A 23182-nucleotide genomic window follows, 5' to 3' on the forward strand; every position below is an offset into this window, starting at 1 on the left:
GGAATCAACTGTATGGGGGGGGGAGCTGGAGTCATATTAAAAGACAGATTTAAAATCAACAGTTTCCCACTCTTGCAGGAGCTGCACCTCGACTCTAATCGCATTGAGGAGGTGACCGAGAGTGTCCTCAACAAAACCCTGAACCTCACTGTGTTGGTTCTGAGCAACAACAAATTGCAGGAAGATCGCATTGCTCCACGTGCCTGGATAAACCTCCCGTGAGTATCTCGGCATCATTTTCTCATACCAGTGATACTCCAAAAGGAGAGGGTATGAGAAAATCCAGATTGAGGGAGGGGAAAATGTGGGAAGGTGATTTGGAGGTGACTGTCATTTTTTAAAAAACAAATTTATTTAAGTTCTCTTTCAAATTGTGAGGTTTGATTAACAAATCTATTTCTTTTATCTAATTTGAACAATTCATTAAGTTGATGATATTGTAACCAACCTGTTACTATACTTATCTTCTCCGGACCTTTTTATTTTAACATCTCCATCTCCATCCATTAAGAAATCTCTACATTTTCATATTTCATTTTTTCACTGATATAACTTCTATGGGAGAAAGCCACAAAGGTGTCTTTTTCTAACAAATTTTTATATTTATCTCATACTGTATATAAATTCTTCCTGTTAACATGATTCATTAAACCTTTATGCATTTTAACTTTACCTATACTATAAATATGAATGTGAGCCAAACTTATTGCCATGTCCTTCCAAGTCTGTGTATTTTTCAATACTAACCACTTCTTTAGCTAGCAAAGACAAGATGCCTCATAATAAAGTTGTAGGTCTGGCTGGAGGTAACTGTCAGATGGACAACAGAGAAAACAGAGATACAGGAAGTTTATTGTCCATATTAAACTACAATATGCCCCCAAGTGCAATGTTTTTCCCAAGGAAGGGAATGGCAGCAATTCATGTATATAGGAGGAAATCCAGAACACCACTGTTGGGAAGTCAGGAATCCCCAAGGGCTGTGTGTGTCTTTTTCCTCCTCAGGAAGCTGGAGGCCTTGGACCTGTCTCACAACCGCCTGGTGCACGTGCCTTCATTTCTACCCCGACACCTGAAGCAGCTGACTCTGCACCACAACCGCATTGAGCGCATCCCTGGCTACGTCTTTGCCCATATGAAGCCTGGCCTGGAGTTTCTGCATCTGTCACACAATGCACTGCGAGACGATGGCATCCACGCCGTCTCCTTCCTGGGGCTCTACCGCTCCCTTGCTGAGCTGCTCTTGGACAACAACCAGCTCCAAGCCATTCCCCGTGGCATCCTGAACTTAAAGGGGCTGCAGGTTCTGAGACTGAGCCACAACCGCATCAGGTAAAGCAGGGATGGGGAGACAGTGGCCCTTTGCATAGTTATTGGACTCCACTTTGCCTCATTCCTGACCATTGGCCATGCTGGCTGGGGCTTGTGGGAGTCCATCAGTACTGAGAAAGGCACAGGTTCTCCATCTCCAAAAGAGAGCCTACTCTGCTCCTTGCTCCTTTGTGCTTCTTGCATCCACAAGCGATGAGAAATCCTAGGGCATTACAGTCAGTCTGTTTGGAGGAAAGAGTGCTGTAGGGACTGGTGGCGTTTGTGTAAAATCTGAATGTATATAACTATACCAATTAGCAAGCAAGCACACAGGCAGCCCAGCACACAACAGAACTGCTATTGTCAGGCTCCGCAGGCAACTATTTTAAATACAGTGGTACCTCGGGTTACATACGCTTCAGGTTACAGACTCGGCTAACCCAGAAATAGTACCTCGAGTTAAGAACTTTGCTTCAGGATGAGAACAGAAATCATGCTCTGGTGGCACAGCGGCAGCAGGAGGCCCCATTAGCTAAATTGGTGCTTCAGGTTAAGAACAGTTTCAGGTTAAGAACGGACCTCCGGAACGAATTAAGTACTTAACCCGAGGTACCACTGTACCTGGTATCTTGAGCTTGTATTTTGCTCCTGGGATAAAACACAGGAAATCAGATTCCTAGCCTTGCTACTCTCACCCTCATTTTAAAGATGACTTATGTGAGCCAAGAAGTTTTAATCTCATTCTCCTATTATCCATGAACTCACTACTACGTTTTCTTGGGTAAGCCAGTCAGCACCTCTCCTGACCAAACCTGTAATATGGGGATCATGCTCAGACGCCTCACAGGGTTGTTGTTTGTACTGCAGAGAGAAGGTACTGTATGTGAAGCCCTGTCAAGGGCTGCATGATGCTGAGGGTTCTTAGTCTCTCTTCCTGGCAGGCATGTCCCCCTGAACTCTGTCTGTGACACGCGGGTGGCAGAGGACTCAAACATTGTGTCGATGCACCTGGAAAACAACTTGATTGACCGCCGCCGGATCCCACCCACAGCCTTCTCCTGCATCAAAGCCTACCACAGTGTAGTGTTGCGGCCGCAACAGAATGAAGAGGACGACTACTAAAGGTGCCTGGCAGATCCCTCGCAACAGCTGTGAGGTGGTCACAAGCTATGGGACCAAACACTGTCCCAACCTGGGGGCGCGGGGAGAGATAATTGCTCTTCAAGACATCACAGTGCTGCAGGGGCAAGGAAATAGGCACCTCTCTCTTCTCTGTCACTTGTTTCATGCTCCCCACTAGAGGCTTCAGGGGCAGTCTTTTAAGGAATCAGGTTTTTTTGTGATGAGAGAGTACTGGAAACATTACAAATGTACAAAGGTGAACACAGATGACCAGGCGAATACCTAGCAGACAACATTCCACACAGACACCCGGTGCCCCCAAAGCAGCAGCATATCTTTGAACCTCTCTTGTCATCCTGCTACAAAATTCAAGGCTTCCGTGTCCTTTGCTGACTCTGTTGCAGCACCAGACTGTCTCCTTAGCTCTTCTTCAAGCAGGTGGACAGGACAGTTAGCTTGTTGCCACCCGTTAATCAAAGGCCTTTAGCAGGAACCTTTAGCAAAGCAATTGTGAAAAAGCCTTGAGAGAAGTTCTTCTAGTGCAGGCATGGAGAAGCCTGTGGCCCTTCAGATGTTGCTGGACTCCAACCCCCATCATCCCTGACCATTGGCCGTGCTGTGCTCAGGCTGGTGGGAAATGAGAGTCCAAAACCACCTGGAAGGCCACCGATTCCACATCCCTAAACGAGATCTTCTGTCTGGCACCAGAAGGTAGATAGGTTTTGTTATGGATGGTCTGTGTTTTGTCATCTGTATGGTACTGACAACATTTCCAAGGATGTTGTTTCTACTCTCCCTACCCTAACCATTGTAGTCAGCACCTGAGGCTTTTGCCACCTCATAACCCTCCAAATTCTGCTACATATAAAGAGGGGGGGGGTGCATTCCAGACTCTCTCTCTTTAGACTTTCCACAGCAAAAACTCACAATATGGTAGCATTTTCTCTCCGGTGTATCAGTTTGATAAGAAGTTTTTTTAAAAACAACAACAAATGAACACAAATTCTATCAGACAGCTCAGTGCTCTTATCCCACCTCTTTTTTATGTGGTAAATGTTATTAATATGTCTGGTGCTATATACTTTCTGTATTTCTTCACTTACGTTGAAATCTTTCACAATTGTTTTATGTATAACTGTTTTTGCTCTTTCAATTTGTGAATTAAAAAACCTTCTTTAAATAATAACAAAATAGTTTAAAACATATTAATTCAAGTGTTTTGTTTTCTGCTGCACCTTACTTAATCATTCCTAACAGTGACCCAGGATATACAGTGGTACCTTGGGTTACATTCGCTTCAGGTTACAGACTCCGCTAACCCAGAAATATTACCTTGGGTTAAGAACTTTGCTTCAGGATGAGAACAGAAATCGGGCTCCGGCGGCGGCAGCGGTAGGCCCCATTAGCTAAAGTGGTGCTTCAGGTTAAGAACAGTTTCAGGTTAAGAATGGACCTCCAGAACGAATTATGGTAAGTTCTTAACCCGAGGTACCACTGTATCTCAAAGTTTAAAGTTAACACTGACTCCTTTGAGAGGGAGAGGATGAGCTCGCGGTTTGCAAACCATATGACGAAACAAATGCTCTTGACCCAAAGTTCAAAACACTGATATGCCTCATGAAGAGTAAAAAAGTCAACTTGGCTGCAACTCATGAACAACAAAGATGCTGGATGCTCCTGTGCGAAAGGCCACACTATGCTTGTTTATAACTGATTTCCAGTAAAGCAGTGGACAATGAAGAAGCTGCTGAAACTTCTGCATCACCCTTTGCAAAATGTTGTGTACTGTTACATGAACCCCAATCTCTGAGCAGGAAAAGTTTTCAGGAGTTCCAACATGTCCCTCAGATTTGGTTTCCTTAGAATGAAGGTCACTGGGCTGATGGCATTTCTGTGATTAGAAGGTTTAATTTACACATATACAAACTGAGCACAAACTGGAAGAGTCACAGCATTAACATTCCAATAGACGCATGGAGATTTCCCATCGCATTCACTTCTCACAGAGAGCAAATAAGGCCTCTTCTGTCCCCTTTCACAGACACCATGATGACACTGCCTCCAGCCAGGGGAGCAGAGAAAGACATTCCCCCAGCAATGCAATTTGTATGGCAACACATCTGCACTTGGCCCTGTTTTTGTTAAGCAAAGGCCCACAAGGCTCAAACCCACGGCCCTGAAATTAAGAGTCTCATGCTCTACTGACTGAGCTTTGTTTCAACTTGCTCAGCGGCAGGAGGTGCAGAATCTCTGGCCCTCACACATAATCCATTTGACCCTCAAGCCTGTTTTTGGGTAAGCCATGGATCCCTTGGCTCCATCAGGATCTGGCATGTTTTGGCAGCACTGGACGAAAGAGAAGGATCAGAGAGTGGGACAACACGGGGGACACCCAGGGATGGAGGAGGGAAGTTCTCCCTTGATGTCAGAGAGGAGGAAGCAAGTCTGCTGGCAGGAGGGTCATCACAGAACCACAGAGCTGGAAATCGAGTTAGGGAAAGTGGGGGGATGGGAACCCGCTCTGGGCCTCAGGCTCTGGGCCAGCAGCCCCAATCCAAATGCCCCCATTCACCTCAGCTGCTTTAAACCAAAGGAGAAAAATGAGAGCCAACATCTGTTAAACCTCCAGCCTGCCACTTCATAATGCATGGACCCCTATGGATTCAGAAGGAGACCTCCTTGAATAACCGCTGCCTTTCCCTCAGAGGCATCATTGCCACATAAGAGCAACTGTAGTCTCTCACTGGGCAGGACACATTGAGGCTCATCCTGACCGCACAGCCTTGTTCGGTCTGTGCAGTAAATGGCTCAGGGTGGGGGTGGGGGCAGGGGTTCGACGCTTATGATGCAGCCTCCCAAGCTGGTTCCAATTTGCGAGATCAATTTGTTAGGTCAACCCGGCGTGGGGACTGGAAGGCGTAGCAGGAGCCTGAGCCAAAGCCAGCATTTGCTGCTGGCCCCTCTGACCTTCCCCAAACAGGAAGTGCCTTTGTTGTGATCCAGATCAGGAGGAGATTGTAGCTGCAAGCTGGGCATTAACTGTTCCCTGCTCTTGACGGGTCCCTCGTGGGGCCCAGCTGTGGGGAAGGGAGAGGAGCACGTCAGCTGAGAGAAGAAATGCTGTATTGGGGACTGAAGGAACATGGGGCAAGGGCAGAGGAGCCCCCTTGCCAAATGGGATATGAACAGAGGTTTTGCAACACACACACACACACACACAAACACTTTTCTCTGTCTCAGCAAACCAGAAGCACTATCAAAGTTGAAGGACAAGTTACAGGCAGGGGAAATTACCCAAGGAGAACATGGAGAAGACGGAAGAGCCCGTGTGTGGGGTGGGGTGAGAGGGCATGGCCTAGGGAGGGAGAGGCATGGCTTGGGTAGAGTCCTAACAAGGGCCAGAGATAGAGACCCGGAGGGCCACACTCTGCCAGTGGGATGCAGACAGACCCTCCGTCAAATATAAAGCCTGCCTCCACTCTCCAGTAGGACTGTGGCATATTCCTCATCACAGCAAAGGCAAGTCATGGATGAATGGATGGTGAGAAGGGAAAAGACAGCAGGGCAGCTAGAACAATGCGCTCAGTGCTGAGGAAATACAAATGCAACACAAATATTGTTTGTTTGTTTGTTTGTTTGTTTAGCCAAAGCCATTACAAAAGATAAAATACACAAAACAGGGAAAAATACATTACACAGTTTAAAAAGTTATTAAAAACAGACATTTTATCAGATAAGTGTTGAACTTATGATCCCCACAAGCTTTTCTCCTTAGAATTGCCATTCTAAAGGCAAGGCAGACCACTTTTCAGAGGGGACTTGTCCCCTAAAAAAAAGTTAATCAAATAGCCAATTGATCTCCCTACTGGGAGATTTAAATCTTTGAACAAGTCTGCTGCTTAGTCCTTGTAGATGGGACAAACAAGCAAGTACTTCCACATGGGCAAACTCTCTCTTCATAGGGGATCTGGTGATGGCATCCGTCCAGCTCTGGTCGAGTGCGTGGACTGGAGCCGTAGAGCTGTAAAGTTTCTCTTCATTTGACATTTGTGATGCTGGTTAGCTATTGAGGGAGAGGAGTCTGAATGGGTAGTTTGGCATGCCAAGGGGCACATTGAGGCAGTCAACTATTCCCTCACAAGTTTGGGAGCCCATTTCTGAGATCTGTTCAACATTCCATTCCCCAAGGCCTTCTTCTGAAACCCTGTTCAGATAGCAACCTCCCTACTGTTAATAGAGAGGAAAGCCTTCACTCCTAGTGAAATCTAAAAAATGGGAAGGTGCCTCGGGAAGGTGGAATCACTGGAGAAGTGTAGAAAGCAGCCTGCAATTTCTGGGCCTCTATCCCTGCAGCTCTGCTACAGAAATTAATAATAGTGGTCACTTCCTTGCTCAGTGGAATATTAGTATAGTCATTGCTATATTTAAGAAAGGCAATCCTAACAAAGCAGCCAATTATCGCCCTATTGGTTTGTTGGATGTATATACCAAAGTATATACCAAATACTTGTTTAAGAAATTACATTATTGGCTGTACTTTAGTGAGATGATAGCAGAAGAACAGGTGGAGTTCTGCTGTAATTGCGGAGGAAATGAGTGTCTCCCTCCTTTCTCAACATGTTCCTCCCTTCCCAGTGCCTTCGCTTCCTGCCATGTGCTGCGGTGCCTGATGTGACCAGCCAAAGCCTTGTCTGCCCCTATTAGCATCACCAACAGAAGCTGCTCCTCTTTCCTCGGGCTTCCTGCCCACCTGCTGCTCCAGGGCAAGGAGTGCTGGAGCAGCAGGGAGAGGCCTCTTCCAGCACCTGCTGTTGCCGCTGCTTTGCCTGTTACCACAGATAAGATGCGATGCAGCACTGAAGGCTGGGTCACCTGTTGGTCAACAGCCCGCAAAGGAGGAACCACCCCATGACACAGCTAGAGATAATTTTGTGCCAAGACCCTTTCGCTTGTGTGTGCATGTGTGCCAGACAACATAGGGCGGAAGTTAGCGGGGAATATGGACTCAGGGCCTTTAAACTGGGGGTGGGCAGAATCATAGAATTGTAAGGGATCCCGAGGGTCATCTAGTCCAACCCCCTGAAATGCAGGAATCTCCACCGAAGCATCCCTGACAATTGGCCATCCGACTTCACCTTAAAAACCTCCTAGGAAGAAGAGTTCACCACTTCTTGACGGAGTCCGTTCCAATATTGACTAGGAGTGCATTCTCAGGATCATTTAATATAAACTAGCCATGCCTTAGGATAGCCTACAGATGCACTCTTTTTCGTACATTAAAAACAGATTGGTGGGCCATAGGGGATTTTAGTGAAGAAAACAGCAGACCACACAAGAGACTGAAGTTAGCCTGGCCCCGTTTAGCGACAATCAGATTAGATGTGCCTGATTCCTGAGAGTGCCATGCCTGATTTCAAGATTCCAGGAAGGCTTAAAGGCCTGCTCTTGGATATCAACAATATTAAATAGCCGAGAGAGAGAAACAGAGTTTTTAAGAGCACTGCTTGGAGCTGCTTTTTAATATTTTGAAATAACTATTTAGTTAAAGTCAGCTTTCTTGTTTATTGAAGCGAAGGGATATGTGCCAGCCCAGGCAATTATCCCCCCACCCACTTCCTTGTCCCTTACCATATTGGATTTGGGGAATGCCCCCCAGTTACTGGGATCTGGACCTGATAGAGTTACTGTGAGCAATTTATGTGCATAATATATCTCTAGCTCTATTTATCTGTCTATCCACACGCACATACAGAAAGAGAAAGAAGGGGAGGGAGTCACTGAAGGCAGCAGGGTTGGCACAGCAGCACACGGGGAAAGAAGTTAAGCTTTCCTCTCACACTTTGTTTCTGACTACCATTCTGCCCCCCTTAAGCTGCTATTAGCTCCAGGGCAGGGGAGTTTCCACTGGTGTCAAGGGGACCAGATGCAAATAGCAGATTGGGGAGGGCGAATGTCATGGGGACATAAGGAAGGCTCTGCTGGATCTGGCCCATCTAGTCCAACATCCTAGTCTCACAGTGGCTGTCCAGGTGCCTATGGGAAGTCTGAAAGCAGAAGCTGAGCGCAACAACACTCTTCCCACCTGCAATTCCAGCAACCAGCACAGCGGTCATGGTTAGTAGTCACTGATGTCCTATGTAGTTTGGCTCCCAGATATTGGATGTTGGGTCCCAGTAAGGGTAGCAGAATTGTAACAGGAGATACCGTAGGTTGGATAATGGGGAACACTGTGCAGGCAAGTACTCCCACAGAAGCTCCGCAGAAATGAATGCAGGAAAATGAGCACACGATTTGCATACAGAAACTTCCATGTTCAGTCCTTCCTGCTTTGCAGTCATAGTCAGAACACAAGCAAAATGTCACATGAATCTAAAAGTGAGCAAATGTGAAAACTGAGAATCTGATGGACAATCTCACCCCAAATCACTGCAGCTGTAGTCAGAGTAGAAGATTACTTAACACAGCACAGGAATTGCCTTTGTTCTTTACCAGGAAAGCCAGCTTAGAGTGTTATGCAACTGGATGCCTTCAGAATATTTAATATCCGAGTGCACTAAAATATTTGAATTGTTATTCTAAAAACTTACTTGGGGTCAGGGAGACAAAAATGAATGTCTTGTGACAGAATGGAACATTTACACACATGTGTGTGTTACTTCTTGTTGTAAACCATTCATCACATTTGTTATAAATTTACCGTTCTTTTGGAAGAATGGCTCCTCTAGCTTGATTTTAAAGATTTTTGGAAGGTACTTAACCAACCCATCCTGTCAGTGCAGGCATTTCCGCCCAGGCAACAGGACTACTTCATAGTCTCCACCCACCCACCCCACACACACTACACCCTGCCTGAATATGTTATAGAGGTAGAAGCAGCCCCTAGAACAGATTTAGGAGGAGCAGGAAGAGAAGGAAAATGTTCAGTTGTACAAGCAGAAATCCTTGTGCAAGCAGAAAGTTCATGAAACACTATGTTGGATACAATCCTTTGTTTTCCCTCTCACCTGCCTGCCCAATGGGGTCAACAAGGCCACACACACACACACACACAGAGAGAGAGAGAGAGAGAGAGAGAGAGAGAGAGGACCCCCCCCCATCTGAAACATTTAGTAGGAAGGAGAGAGATGTGTATTGATCCTCGACAAACAAGGGCGCTGCCTTGCGCCTTCTGGGTTTGCGCTGCTGCATCCTGCTGAGGGCCTTTTCCCCTTTGTGGATGACTTTATTTATACTTTCAAAATTACATCCTAAAGGTTCTGAGTGGCAGAATCCCCAAACCTCATAATTTCTTACTGGGAGAAGTGGGTTGCAAGTGCAACTGCTCCACAACCTTTATTCCTCTCTAGCTGGTGGTGACTGGGTTTGTCACAGGTTCTGGAACTGTAGTTCTGTAAGATCAGCACCCTTAACAAACTACAGTTCCCAGGATTCTTAAAGTGCTGTAAAAATGCTCTAAATGTATGGGGCGGATGAGACCCCTCCTAGTCACCAAGTACCCCAGGAAGACTGAAGCAGGTCCAAACTTCCAGAGCCTCAAGAGCTGCAGTGTGTTGTTAACCCCTGTTTCCTGTTCTGACTCCAGCTGGGGAAATTCCATTCTCTTCTCTAAAACCACCCGCCTCCTTCTCTCACCCACTTTCTTGGTCAAGAAATATCCTGCACATCCTGTCCTGAATTCTTTGGGAAACAGAAATTGTGCAACCATGTGCCAGCTGCTTTCTTCTGCCTCACGGTATCCCAACATCTGAAAGGCAAACGAGAGAGAGAGAGAGAGAGAGAGAGAGAGAGAGAGAGAGAGATCCACTAGGCAGGGCTGTTTTTATATGCTCAGGTGTTTCTCTCTTAAGAGACGCGGTTTTGAGCTAGTTATTACAATAAATCTAGCTGCTGTTGCTGCTCTTTTCTCTGAAGTACATGCAAGAGCTGATGGGGTGCAGGTGAGGGACTTTAGAGTGGAAAACAGCAGGGAGGCAAAGGGTTCTAGTAGCTGCCTTGGGTTTCCTTGTTTGCTTGTAACATGAAGTTGTCTACTTTTAGCCTGGAATCTGATAATGAACAGTGCACTCCTAGAAAGCACAGGTCCAAGCAGTTTCCTGCTTGTCCTGTGCCTAGTCTGAGAGGTTTTGGCTACCAATTAGTCTCTGGGCCCAATTCAAAGTGCTGGTTTTGACCTACAAAGCCTTAAACGGCTCAGGTCCACAATACCTCAAGGACCGCCTTGCCTCATATAAACCATCCTGGACTCTGCGTTAATCATCTGAGGCCCTTCGGCGTGTGCTGCCTCCACGTGAGGTCTGGAGGGTGTCAACATGAGAACAAGCCTTTTCTGCAGTTATACATCTTTAGGTATCTGGCAAAAACGTTCCTCTTCAACCAGGCCTTGGGCTGATTAACATTGTACAGCCTTTTAAATGTGTTTGTGGGAGGGTGGATTATGTTTCGTTTTAACTATTTGTTTTGTGCTTTTAACCTGTGTTTTCATATTGTGAACTGCCCTGAGATCTACAGAGGAAGAGTGGTATTGAAATATACTCAGAGTCCTGCAGTGATTTCATGCTCTTTTTTGCAGCTTGTAAAACAGTGATTGAATTGCACCCCCCTCCAACCTCAGGCTTTTATATACATTATTTACACAATGAGTCCCTTCTGATTGGCTGATTCTGCTTCCCTCCTGGAGCCTGATTGGTCTTTTCCTGCAAGCCAATCAGTTGTTGCATTCTAGGATCCTACTTGCCTATTGAGTAGGATCTAAGCTCAGTACATAACAGGTATATAAATTTAAATAACAACAACAACATCCCCCTCTCACTCTCTTGTCCTTCACTCCAAATGCAAAAGTCTATCAAACAAGTAAACATTGACAAGGCACACCCACACTCCTTTCTGTTAAGTTGTGGGTGAACATATCAGACGACACAGCGATTCTTCAAACAGCTCTTGTTTAGTCACAGGCCAGGACAGAACTGAACTGAAGGGTTCAGTCAGCTTGCTTATATAGAGCTCCACTACAATGCAACAGTAACAACTTTCTAAAACTATCCAATCACTGAACGTCACTTTCAATCCCTTATTTGCATAACTATCTACAGTATCCCCCTGCTGGCCCAGGGTGAGAACTTCAGTACATAACACTTTCCACCTCTTTCACCCCAGGAAACCCCTGGTTTAGCACTGGATGGGAACAAACGGCAACGGGATTTCCCACAGGTTGCCATTTGTGCCGATTTAGTGTTTAAGAACAGATGGGGGGGGAGTGGCTGGGCAAATTATTTATTATTTATTAATTAATTTATTCAACTCATACACCGCCCTATACCCAGAGGTCTCAGGGCGGTTCACAACAAGACCACAACATATAAAATCAAACCAAAAGCAGTGACCCAATAACCCCCCCCCCAAAAAAAGCCACATTCTAAAAGGGTGTTGGATGTCAAACAGATCAACCAAAGGCCTGGCTAAAAAGGAACATTTTTGCCTGGCACCTAAAGGTGTGTAATGAAGGCGCCAGGCGAACTTCCCTGGAGAAAGCATGCCACAGATGGGGAGCCACTGCAGAGAAGGCCCCGTTCTCGTGTTGCCACCCTCTGGACCTCTTGAGGAAGAGTCACACAAAGGAGAGCCTCAGAAGATGATCTCAGGGACCGGGTAGGTTCATATGGGGAGAGGCGGTCCTTGAGGTATTGCAGTCCTGAGCTTTATAGGTCAAAACCAGCACTTTGAATTGGGCCAAGAAACTAACTGGCAGCCTGTGCAGTTGGGCCACAATCAGTGCAATCTGCTCAAACTGTCTTGCTCTGGTGAGCAACCTGTCCATCAAATTCTGCACTAGTTGAAGTTTCCAGAGGCAGCCCTACTTCCAATGTGTTACAATAATCCAGCCTAGAGGTTACCAGAGCAGAGACAACAGAAGTTTGGTTATCCCTGTCCAGATAAGGGGGCAGCTGAGCCACCAGGCAATCCTGATGGAAGGCACTCTGCGCCACTGAGGCCACCTGAGCCTCAAGCAACAGCAAAGGATTCAGGAGGACCCCCAAGCTACGTACCTGCTCCTTCAGAGGGAGTGTAACCCCTCTGAAGAGCAGGCCACCTCCCATCCAGCCAGCCTAGGGAACCTCCACTAACAGTGCCTCTGTCTTATCTAGATTGAGCTACATGTGTAATGCAAAAGCTCCCATGCTCCTGAATGGCTGAAGGCATAGCCTGTATATTTGCAGATACATCTGTGAAACTTTGAGAACTTGAAACATTGCCAATTTTTTAAAGTGAGGTTCTCAACTATATGTGTGCCTGTCTATGTATACATATGCCACAAGTATTATTCAGCATGACGAACAACAGGAGACAAATGGCACTGATCACAGCTGGCTGCATCTCAGCCTTGCCCAGACAGCTCTAATTTAAAGGACTGGGAGCATTGTTTCAGCAGGTTCCAAAAACTGCAGTCCAGCTGTGCTTCAGCTGAATCAGAAATTGCGTCAAGTGCCAGAATGGGCCCTCAGCCCTCTCTGCACCTCAGAGAACATGCAATTATTCCATGGAGCACCTGTAGTTCTGACCAGTACACGGATTCTACACATTTACATATCCATAGTTATAAACATGTTAAGGCACCAGCTTTATGTAGGAGAAGGCTGCAGGGAATATAAGGAGAGTTTGTTCCAAGAATGTGGACCTCAGCCCCAAATACGCATGCCAAAAACCCAGATCCATTTTGGTGGGGTGTGTGCAGACTGGTGTTCATAACATTGCTCTAGAGATTATATGAAGTATAAAAAGGTAACCACAACAAATGCACTTAAAATATACACAGCTCTGGGCAGGAAGCATTTTCATTTTGAATATATCCAAGAAAAGGCTTCCAATCTTTGCTGAGAACCTTGCTCACACCCCTCATTGAAATATGCAATGGTATTCTTGTGTGCAAGAAACATGCCAAGTAATGACAAGAGTGCTTGGGAGCATGTGCAGAGTGCCTGTTAAGTATTTTTGAGCACTCATAGCCAACACACATACATCTGTGGTTGGGAGATGCAAGGCTTGTTCTTCTATCTAGGCATTTAATTAAGCCACTTTCCTGGCATGTAGTCCAATTTTGTCCAAGATCCGAAAACAGCAGTTGGGGACTCCTCCCCCTGCCAAAGCTCCTAGCCAGCAATATCAAAAGCAACACGATGGCCAGAAACAATTACAATGTGAAAACTTTGTGAAATAATTCAAAACATCAAAACTAACAAACTGAAGTCTCTGAAAGTCTCTGAAAGTCCTTAAATGAACCACAGTGCCAGACTTTACCCGGCGGAGAACAAGCTGTGAAGCTTTGTATAATTAGCAAATGCCCAATTCTGATGTCCAACCCTGAACTCTGCTGAACAGTGTTTCTGGATAACAACTACTGTTTCGTTGAATTCTTCATCAGCCAGTTAGTTCAACATTCGTAAGTAGAAAGATATGTAATTTCTTCATTAACCAATCTTTTTTCGAATATACATGAGAATGAAAAATACTCTGGAACAGTGCTCATGCGATTATGCCAAGCAATGGGGAGGGTACCTCCATTCCAGCTGCAGTGGGGGAGTGAAGGGATAAGCCTCCCCAGATGCTGCCCTTCTTTGGACAAATCGGCTCCCCTTCCCTCCTGTAATTATTTTACCGAAGGACTGATTATGTAGCTGGACTAAAAGGTCATCTAGTTTGAAGGGGAGATTTAAAAGAAAAGAGGGAAATGGCCTGCCAGTTGCTAAAAGAAGAAGTTGCTCCACAGCACAGCAAACTTTGTGAAGACAGGCATGGTAAGAGTGAAAAGGCCATTTTCTGTAGCAGTTGCCTTTAAATGTGAAGTGAAAGTCAAACCACACCAAGTACAGACCCCCCAAGTGTCCCTATTTTACAGGGATATCCCTGATTTAGAAAAGCCATCCCGGGCCAATATCATTTAACATGATAACTATACAAAGGTCTGGAAAGAAATTTAAAAAGATCTGCAAATTTGGAGTAGAATGCAATTGTCACTGTTGGGTAAAATCTCAGTTATTAAAATGAATATACGGTACTCCCGAGGATGCTATTTCTGCTTCAGACAGTCCCTATAATCAATGAAATACGAAACTTTAAAGAATGGCAGAAAGATCTATCTAAGCTTATTTGGCCGGGGAGAAAACCCAGGATAAAACATAAGATTATTATCGATAGCAAAGATTGGTAGTGACAGATTGGTTAAGTTACCATCAATTGCATGCAACTTTAAATTACAGGTAGGTAGCCGCGTTGGTCTGCCATAGTTGAAACAAAATAAAAAAATTCCTTCCAGTAGCACCTTAGAGACCAACTAAGTTGGTTATTGATATGAACTTTCGTGTGTATCTGAAGAAGTGTGTATGCACACGAAAGCTCATACCAATAACAAACTTAGTTGGTCTCTAAGGTGCTACTGGAAGGAATTTTTTTATTTTGATGCAACTTTAAAGTTAGACAAAAAATATGGATTTGCGGCACAGAGTTCATGATTTAAAAAGGTGGTATTAGGGTCCAGAGTCAAAATATTATTAAGAATGTGTAACTTACTACTTGAGTGGGAAACAATGGAGGAAATGGTTAAATCTTCAATGATAAATTGGGCTAGGGACGTGGGACTAAATACAGTGGTGCCTCGCAAAACAAAAAGAATCCGTTCTGTGATTCTCTTCGTCTAGCGGTTTTTTCGTCTTGCGAAGCAAGCCCATTGAAGGATTAGTGGATTAGCGCTATTAGCGGCTTTTAGCGGCTTATCTGCTGATCGGATCAGCTGATAAGCGGCTTAGCGGCTTAGAAAAAGGGGGGGAGGGGAAAAAAAACCCGCAGGAACTCGCAAGACATTGTCGTCTTGCGAAGCAAGCCCATAGGAAATTCGTTTTGCGAAGCACCTCCAAAACGGAAAACTCTTTCGTCTAGCGAGTTTTCCGTCTTGCGAGGCATTCGTCTTGCGGGGCACCACTGTATTGATTTTGCACTATGGGAACAATTGTGGAAAGTAAATGCAAAGTAAGAGAAAACTTTATGAGGATGCTGGATAGGTGGTACCTGACACCAAACAGACGAGCAAAAATCTCAAAATCAATAAAGGACAATTGCTGGAAATCTAAGATAGCAGAGGGATCCTTTTACCACATGTGGTGGTCAGGTAGCATAATTAAAAACTACTGGGAAATGATCTATAATGAAATAAACAAAATGTTTTTAAAAATCCTTCTCTAAAAACCCAAAAGCATTGTTGCTGGGGTTAATAACAACAGAAGTGACTAAAAAAGAGAGAGAGAAACAGCTGCACATGTATTACTAGCCCCAAAAAGGAAAGCAGATAAGGTACCAACAAAAGAAGAAAAGCATATTAAAGTATAAGAATATGCGGAGTTAGCAGGGATGACCACTAGAATAAGAAATCAAAATGATGAAAGATATAAGGAGAACTGGATATTTTTTATTGACTATATGAAAAAGTATGATAAACACACAATTAACCTAGCAGGATGGTGATATTTTCAGCAGGGTAAGCAAAAACTAAAGTGTAGATAAATAGTTATGATAGATGAGGTGAACCAAGAAAATGTGAGAAAAAGAGGAGACAAAAGGAGCCATGGAAGGAGAAGGGTGGGAAGTTGGTGGAGGAATGCTTTCTGGTTTTCTGTTTATTTTTCGATATCCTAAAATTGTTATTTCTTTTCTATTTCAGAGTTTTCTTTTTTGTGTCTGTAATAATAATAATAATAATAATAATAATAATAAATTTATTTATATCCCGCCCTCCCCAGCCGAAGCTGGGCTCAGGGCGGCTAACAACAATAAAACAGTACAACAGTACAACACAAACAACACTCTAAAATCATTCATTATAAAATTAATTCAAATCAAGCCACTGGCAACCATTGGGCCAGAGCTCCGCGAGGATTGCCGAAGAAGGGAGTCAGGCTGTGCCCTGGCCAAAGGCCTGGTGGAACAACTCTGTCTTGCAGGTCCTGCGGAAAGATGTCAAGTCCCGCAGGGCCCTAGTCTCTTGTGACAGAGCGTTCCACCAGATTGGAGCTAGTTGAGGCCAGCCTAACCTCTCTGTGGCCTGGGACCTTCAGGATGTTATTATTTGCAGACCGTAGGTTCCTCTGTGGGACATACCAGGAGAGGCCGTCCCGTAGGTACGAGGGTCCTAGGCCGTATAGGGCTTTAAAGGTTAAAACCAGCACCTTAAACCCGATCCTGTATTCCACCGGGAGCCAGTGCAGCTGGTATAGCACCGGGTGAATGTGATCTCACAGTGATGACCCCGTAAGGAGCCTTGCCGCAGCATTCTTGGCAAAAAAGCTCGCAAATGCCTCACAGCTGTTTGTCAAATTGTTATTTAAATTTGGCTGTCCCTCAAGGGATGTTAAAGACCTAATTATACTAAATAATTGCGCCGGGCGAGCGCTAGCGGATGCAATGGAGACCGAGAAGTAAGACTTCTTAGCAGCCTTCACCGCCATCTCGTAGGTTTTCATAAAAGCCCTATAAGATGTTCTTGAGGCTCCGTCACGGGCACCCCGCCATACTCGCTCTAGCCGTCTGAGGTCCCGCTTCATTTTCCGGAGCTCCTCGGTAAACCAGGGAGCCCGGTTTCTGCGGGGTCGCAGAGGGCACTTAGGTGTGATCTCATTGATATTCCAGCCCTCCTGTAGCATTATTTCTGCTCATTTCTTTGACATGGAATTGTCTCAGAAAGCAAATAAAAATAAATATCAATGAGAGAGAGAGAGAGAAACGGATTCAGATTTGATCCCAGAATGTCCCACTTTTCCTTAGGATGTCTCTATTTTCATTGGAGAAATGTTGGAAGGTATGGAGTTATCCGACCGAGCCGCCTGAAGGCAATCTTGGACAGGGAAGTTTATTTAATGTTTAATGTTTTATTATGTTTTTACATATGTTGGAAGCTGCCCAGAGTGGCTGGGGCAACCCAGTAAGATGTTTGGGGTATAAATAGTGAAATTATCATGATGGAATGAGACGTCCCTATTTTCATCAGAGAAATGTTGGAGGGTAGGCCAGTGTACAGCAGCCCTGTGCAAAACTGGACTCTTAGTCATGGCGCTGGCTGGGAAAACTGGAGAGGTGGAGAAGTGGGGTGGGAGAGGGTGGGAGGGGGGAGGTTTGGAAACTCCGGCGTCATCATTAATCCCGGCCTCACAGCCAAAAAGACAGCAGCACTGTGAGAGCAGGAGGCCAATGACAACTTGGCTCCAAGACTTTGCCACCAGCCAGAGGCCCCAAATGGAACATGGAAAAAATGGCTGGGCTGTCTGCCCCTCCTTGGTGCACACAGCTCATGGGGCCCAGACAGGTTTTCAGTGTTACGTGGGGGTTTTTTGCATCACATTGCAGACGCCAATGAAAAACCAAGAGGCAGCTGTTCCTGATGCAGAAGGTGCTACTGAGGAACCCGAAAAACACAAGGAGCTGGTCAGTCTGCCTGGGGGGGGGGGGAGAGAGAGAGACAAATTTTAAAAAGTATTCAGGCTTGGTTGAACAATCTTAGGGACCAACCACAATACATCGTGAAAAGGTTGCATTAATATCCCTTACACCAAAATAAGTTATCGGATGTCCCTATTTTCAGCAGAGAAATGTTGGAGGGTATGAGTTTTGCAGCAGGGATGGGGAAACCTTTTCAACCCAGGGGCCGCATTTCCTCCTCGGAGACTTTTCGAGGACCACATGCCAGTGGCAGGCAGGGCCAGAGGCAAGAGTGCACCAAGTCACAAATATAAAATTTGCTTTTGCACCATGTGCTAGTTTCTACACATGCTCTCTTATCCTTCACCCAGACTGGCAAGAGGCATCATTGGGGTTTGAGGGCAAAAATATTCAGGGTGTGAAGCAGGCCAGTGAGGGGTGAGGCCTGTGGTGGCACATCTGCCCCCTGGGCTTGACATTCGCCACCCCGGTTATACAAGTATTGATGATGCTGAGAACAGACAGTTCATGGAGAGAGGGTGCTGGGAGGCAGAAAGGGTCGGGAAGAAAACAAAGCAAGAGAGGTGTTTCTGACTGCTTGTTGTCGGTTGCGGAGAGTGGAGTCGGTCCTTGAACCACCCGCTTCCTCTGGTCTGTCTTGACTTGATTCTTGTTACCCAGAAAGCAGCCGTCTCTGGCTTGCATCTCACAGCAGCCCTTGCCATTCCTGCCCCTCGCGTCCTGGGGCAGGGTGGGCGATGACGGCCGGGGAAGGGGAAGCAGTAAGGTAATGCCGCTTCCAAGGCACAGGAGGCCTGCAGCTGTGAAAACAGGGCTGCTTGCTAGGCTGGCCAGAGAAAAAGAGAGAGGAGAGCTGTGGGGAGGGAGAAATGCTAGGAGGAGGGGAGGCTGGTTGTAACCTAGTGGGCCTTTGCTCATCTCTGTTCCTGGCCATCTAGGACCCCACCCCACTGGACTTTTGACTAACAACTCCTCCTCAAAAAATAGCCTGTTATATAACTGGGTGGCTGAGCCCCTCCCTCCTTCCTGCAAACCCTTGTAGGCAGCTCAAAGGGCGGGGTCCCCTTACATCCTATCCCCCCCCCAACCTAGCCTGCAGGTACACTGTCTCAGGCTGGATGCTAATCTCATCAGCCTCAGCTGCTCAGGCAGGTAGAAGAGGGATCTTGAAATATACTCGGAGTCAAGTGTGGATTTCATGCTGTTTATTCAGCTCAGAATAGTGAGGAATGGAAGTTCCCCCGAAATGTCTGCTTTATATACATTATTTATACAATGGGCCCCATTGTTGTTGTTGTTGTTGTTTAGTCGTTTAGTCGTGTCCGACTCTTCGTGACCCCATGGACCAGAGCACGCCAGGCACTTCTGTCCTCCACTGCCTCCCGCAGTTTGATCAAACTCATGCTAGTAGCTTCAAGAACACCATCCAACCATCTCATTCTCTGTCGTCCCCTTCTCCTTGTGCCCTCCATCTTTCCCAACATCAGGGTCTTTTCCAGGGAGTCCTCTCTTCTCATGAGGTGGCCAAAGTATTGGAGCCTCAGCTTCACGATCTGTCCTTCCAGTGAGCACTCAGGGCTGATTTCCTTCAAAATGGAGAGGTTTGATCTTCTTGCAGTCCATGGGACTCTCAAGAGTCTCCTCCAGCACCATAATTCAAAAGCATCAATTCTTCGGCGATCAGCCTTCTTTATAGTCCAGCTCTCACTGCCATACATCACTACTGGGAAAACCATGGCTTTTACTATACGGACCTTTGTTGGCAAGGTGATGTCTCTGCTTTTTAAGATGTTGTCTAGGTTTGCCATCGCCTTTCTCCCAAGGAGCAGGCGTCTTTTAATTTCATGACTGCTGTCACCATCTGCACTGATCATGGAGCCCAAGAAAGTAAAATCTCTCACTGCCTCCATTTCTTCCCCATCTATTTGCCAGGAGGTGATGGGCCCAGTGGCCATGATCTTCGTTTTTTTGATGTTGAGCTTCAGACCATATTTTGCGCTCTCCTCTTTCACCCTCATTAAAAGGTTCTTTAATTCCTCTTCACTTTCTGCCATCAAGGTTGTGTCATCTGCATATCTGAGGTTGTTGATATTTCTTCCGGCAATCTTAATTCCGGCTTGGGATTCATCCAGCCCAGCCTTTCGCATGATGAATTCTGCATATAAGTTAAATAAGCAGGGAGACAATATACAGCCTTGCCGTACTCCTTTGGCTAATTCTGGGATTCTCCTGTAGGCCAATCAGGTTGCAGATTCACTTCCACCTGGAGTTGGATTGGGTGGCTCCTGTGGACCAATCAGACTGCTGCATTCTGGATCCTGTTGTTCTAGGACCAATCAGGCTGCTGCATTCTGGATCCTATTGTTCTAGGACCAATCAGACTGCTGCATTCTGGATCCTATTGTTCTAGGACCAATCAGACTGCTGCATTCTGGATCCTATTGTTCTAGGACCAATCAGACTGCTGCATTCTGGATCCTGTTGTTCTAGGACCAATCAAACTGCTGCATTTTGGATCCTATTCAACTCAGTACATAACAGATCTAGAAGAGGGAAGTGAAGCTGGGGCACAAAGGGGTGCTTTGTTTTTTTGTCCCTGCCATGAATTGCTCTCTCCCTCTCTAAACTCATTCTCTCCGAGGCTTGGTTATCATAAACAGCCAATGAGGAGGTAAACCTGTCTGGATTGTGACACTGCAGACTGCAGGTGGGATCTCCCGATGGTGCAGTTAGGTCCTGAATAGTGTTTACTGCAGGGAGGGGGTGACCTTGTTAGATGCTAAGCTGCATTTCCTTCCCTTGCTTCAAGGGGGGGGGTGTGAGTCAGCCCTTCTGTGTTGTACAATGAACAGGCAACTCTCCATTTACGTGGGGGATATGTTCCAAGGCACCACACTTCTGTATGAAATCACATATACCTGAAACACCTTTGGAAAAGCCTGCCAATGCCCTCTAAACCTCTGCAAACCCTTGAAAAATCCTTTGAAAAATCAGCAGTACTTCCAGACACCAAACTCTACCACAATTGCTCCTTCCAGACCTCCTTGCTCGAACTTCAACTGTCCCCAGGCCTCAAAGGTCAGTGCAAGAGCTCCTGGTGTTGTACTTGCAAAGGCTCATGGGATTGCTAGGCATTGTTTTCGGACCATTTTGCCATTTTTTAAAGCCATTTACTGTTTTGTGCATGGTCAATTGGTCATTGCTTGTACAATAAAAAGAACAAAAAAGACAGCAGATGTTTTTATAAAACAAAAACAAAGCAATACAGACTAGGTACCAATGGCAGACATCCATCAAGTTCTAAGTTATGGAAAATCATGAATTGAATATATACAAAATTATTCAAATGCTTATACAATGACATGCAGAAGAGCTTTAAGACCTCAATTAATCAACAGCTGCAAACTGGGCCAGCCCACCCATGAGGCAAGGTGAAGCAACTGCCTCAGGCGGCAGGTTCCACAAGGGCAGCAAATCCTGATGGAGATATTTATTTTCTCCCTTGTCCCTGATATAGATCTTCACTCACTCTTTCTTCCCTGGCCAGCAGGGGACACCATTTTTGGGTTCACCTCAGGTGCCAAAATGTATTGGAACAGCCCTGGTGGCAAATTGCAGAAAACAATTCACCAGTGCGATATGCTGTAAATGTGATGCAGTAGTGAATATACTCTGCAGACTAGAGTCACAGAGAGAATTTGAAACACGCACACAACACTGGTCCAGATGCACAACAAAAGTTGAAGCCCTTCCCCAAAGTAAAAGTATTTGGAAAGCCAAAATTCAGAAACGTACTTTGCAATCCAAATTAAACTGCCATCTTACATAACTATACATGCTGTGAAAATGTGTTTAACAGACAATATTTTACTTTCAAAGCTACTGTGCTGGGGAGAACAGAAATACAAGGCTTGATTTTTTAAAACATCTATGTAAAGCGTAATCTCTCAAACTTTTTTCTCAATTGAAACTGGATGCATACTTCACCTAAGGATGTTTTTTTATATAATGTTAGAAGTCCTTATACTTGGTGTGAGGGGATGATTAGCTGCTTGTGCTTAAAATTGTGCCCCCTCAGAGTTTGTGCGGCTCCACAAACCTCTGTGTGTGACAGAGCTCCTCAGACATGTCTGCTCTAGTCACTAGTAGAGTCTGACAGTGGCTGCCTGCGGAAGCGTTTCCAGCAAAGAAGCTCCTTAACGGAAACGCGTCTCCTGGACTCACGACGTGGCAGCTTCCGGCGAAGTATGGGTCTCCCTACGGTTGCTTCTGACACCTCCCCGCTGTTTTCGCTGGACGTGTCTCTCACCCCTTTCTCTCCCCTGCTGGTTCCTGCCTTGGCTACTGCGTCTCTCTCAGCATTACTGAGATCCTCCTCCAGAGACCCCTCGCTCCCCCTGCTGGTCCCTGCTTTAGCTGCTGACTCTCTCCCAGCCTCTGGGAGCCCTACCACCTCATCTTCCTCTGATGTCAGTTCCCTGACATCCACCTCCAGGGCCCCCTTCCCCCCCGCCCCTACTCTCTCCTCTGGGCGGTGAGGAGCTAAAACCCCGAAAAGAATCCTCTTCATCTTCAGACGTCTCGAACATTTCCCTCCATCGGTCTTCGTTCCGGCTCGCTGAATCCTCCTCCGCCTCGGAATCAGAGAACCCCTCCAACTCTTCTTCTTCTTCGTCGGTGGTGGCGAAGTATTCCCTCCGGAACCTCGCCACTGGCTGAGGTTTACGAGGGAATCTCTGATGAAAAGTTTCTATCAAAACCTCGTCATCTACATCCTCTGCCATGACCCAGGTGTTTTCCGACTCCGGCTCCCCTTCCCACATTACCAAATACTCTACTTGATCTCCCTTCCACCTGGAATCGAGAATCTCCGCTACATGGTAGCTGTGTTCTTTTTCCTCCATAGCTGGTCCCCTATTGACCCTCCCTTCTCTGTCCCCTTTATATGGTGACAGCAACGACCTGTGGAACACTGGGTGCAGCTTCATGTGGTTCGGTAACCGGAGTCTGAAAGCCACTGGGTTGACCTGCTGCGTGACTTCAAATGGGCCCAGCCTTTTGGGTCTTAACTTCTTACAACCCCCTTTGAATGGTAACCCTTGGGTGGACAGCCACACCTGGTCCCCCACCCTAATGCTTTCCCCTTCCCTTCTGGTTTTGTCTGCCTGCCTCTTATATTCCTCCTTAGCCCTGTTTAAGTTAAGTTGGAGCTGGCGATGGATCGCTTCCATTTCTTCAACGAACTGTTCTGCAGCTGGAACGCTCCAGTTCT

At 46.0% G+C, this 23182-nt stretch overlaps 1 protein-coding gene across 3 annotated transcripts in view; it reads left to right on the forward strand.

Moving 5' to 3' along the window:
- LOC309522446 (uncharacterized protein) overlaps positions 1-3562 on the forward strand; it is a 41004-nt gene extending 37442 nt beyond the window's left edge. For all 3 annotated transcript variants that reach the window (XM_082205720.1, XM_082205719.1, XM_082205718.1), the window contains 3 exons: positions 79-218; positions 1006-1332; positions 2253-3562. In XM_082205720.1, coding sequence (XP_082061846.1) covers positions 79-218; positions 1006-1332; positions 2253-2433 — 648 coding nt within the window. In that variant the 3' untranslated portion in view covers positions 2434-3562. The remainder of the gene's footprint in view (positions 1-78; positions 219-1005; positions 1333-2252) is intronic.
- The last annotated feature ends 19620 nt before the right edge of the window (positions 3563-23182 follow it).

Source organism: Podarcis vaucheri (assembly GCF_965113315.1).
Source record: "Podarcis vaucheri genome assembly, chromosome: 17".
Taxonomy (NCBI): domain Eukaryota; kingdom Metazoa; phylum Chordata; class Lepidosauria; order Squamata; family Lacertidae; genus Podarcis; species Podarcis vaucheri.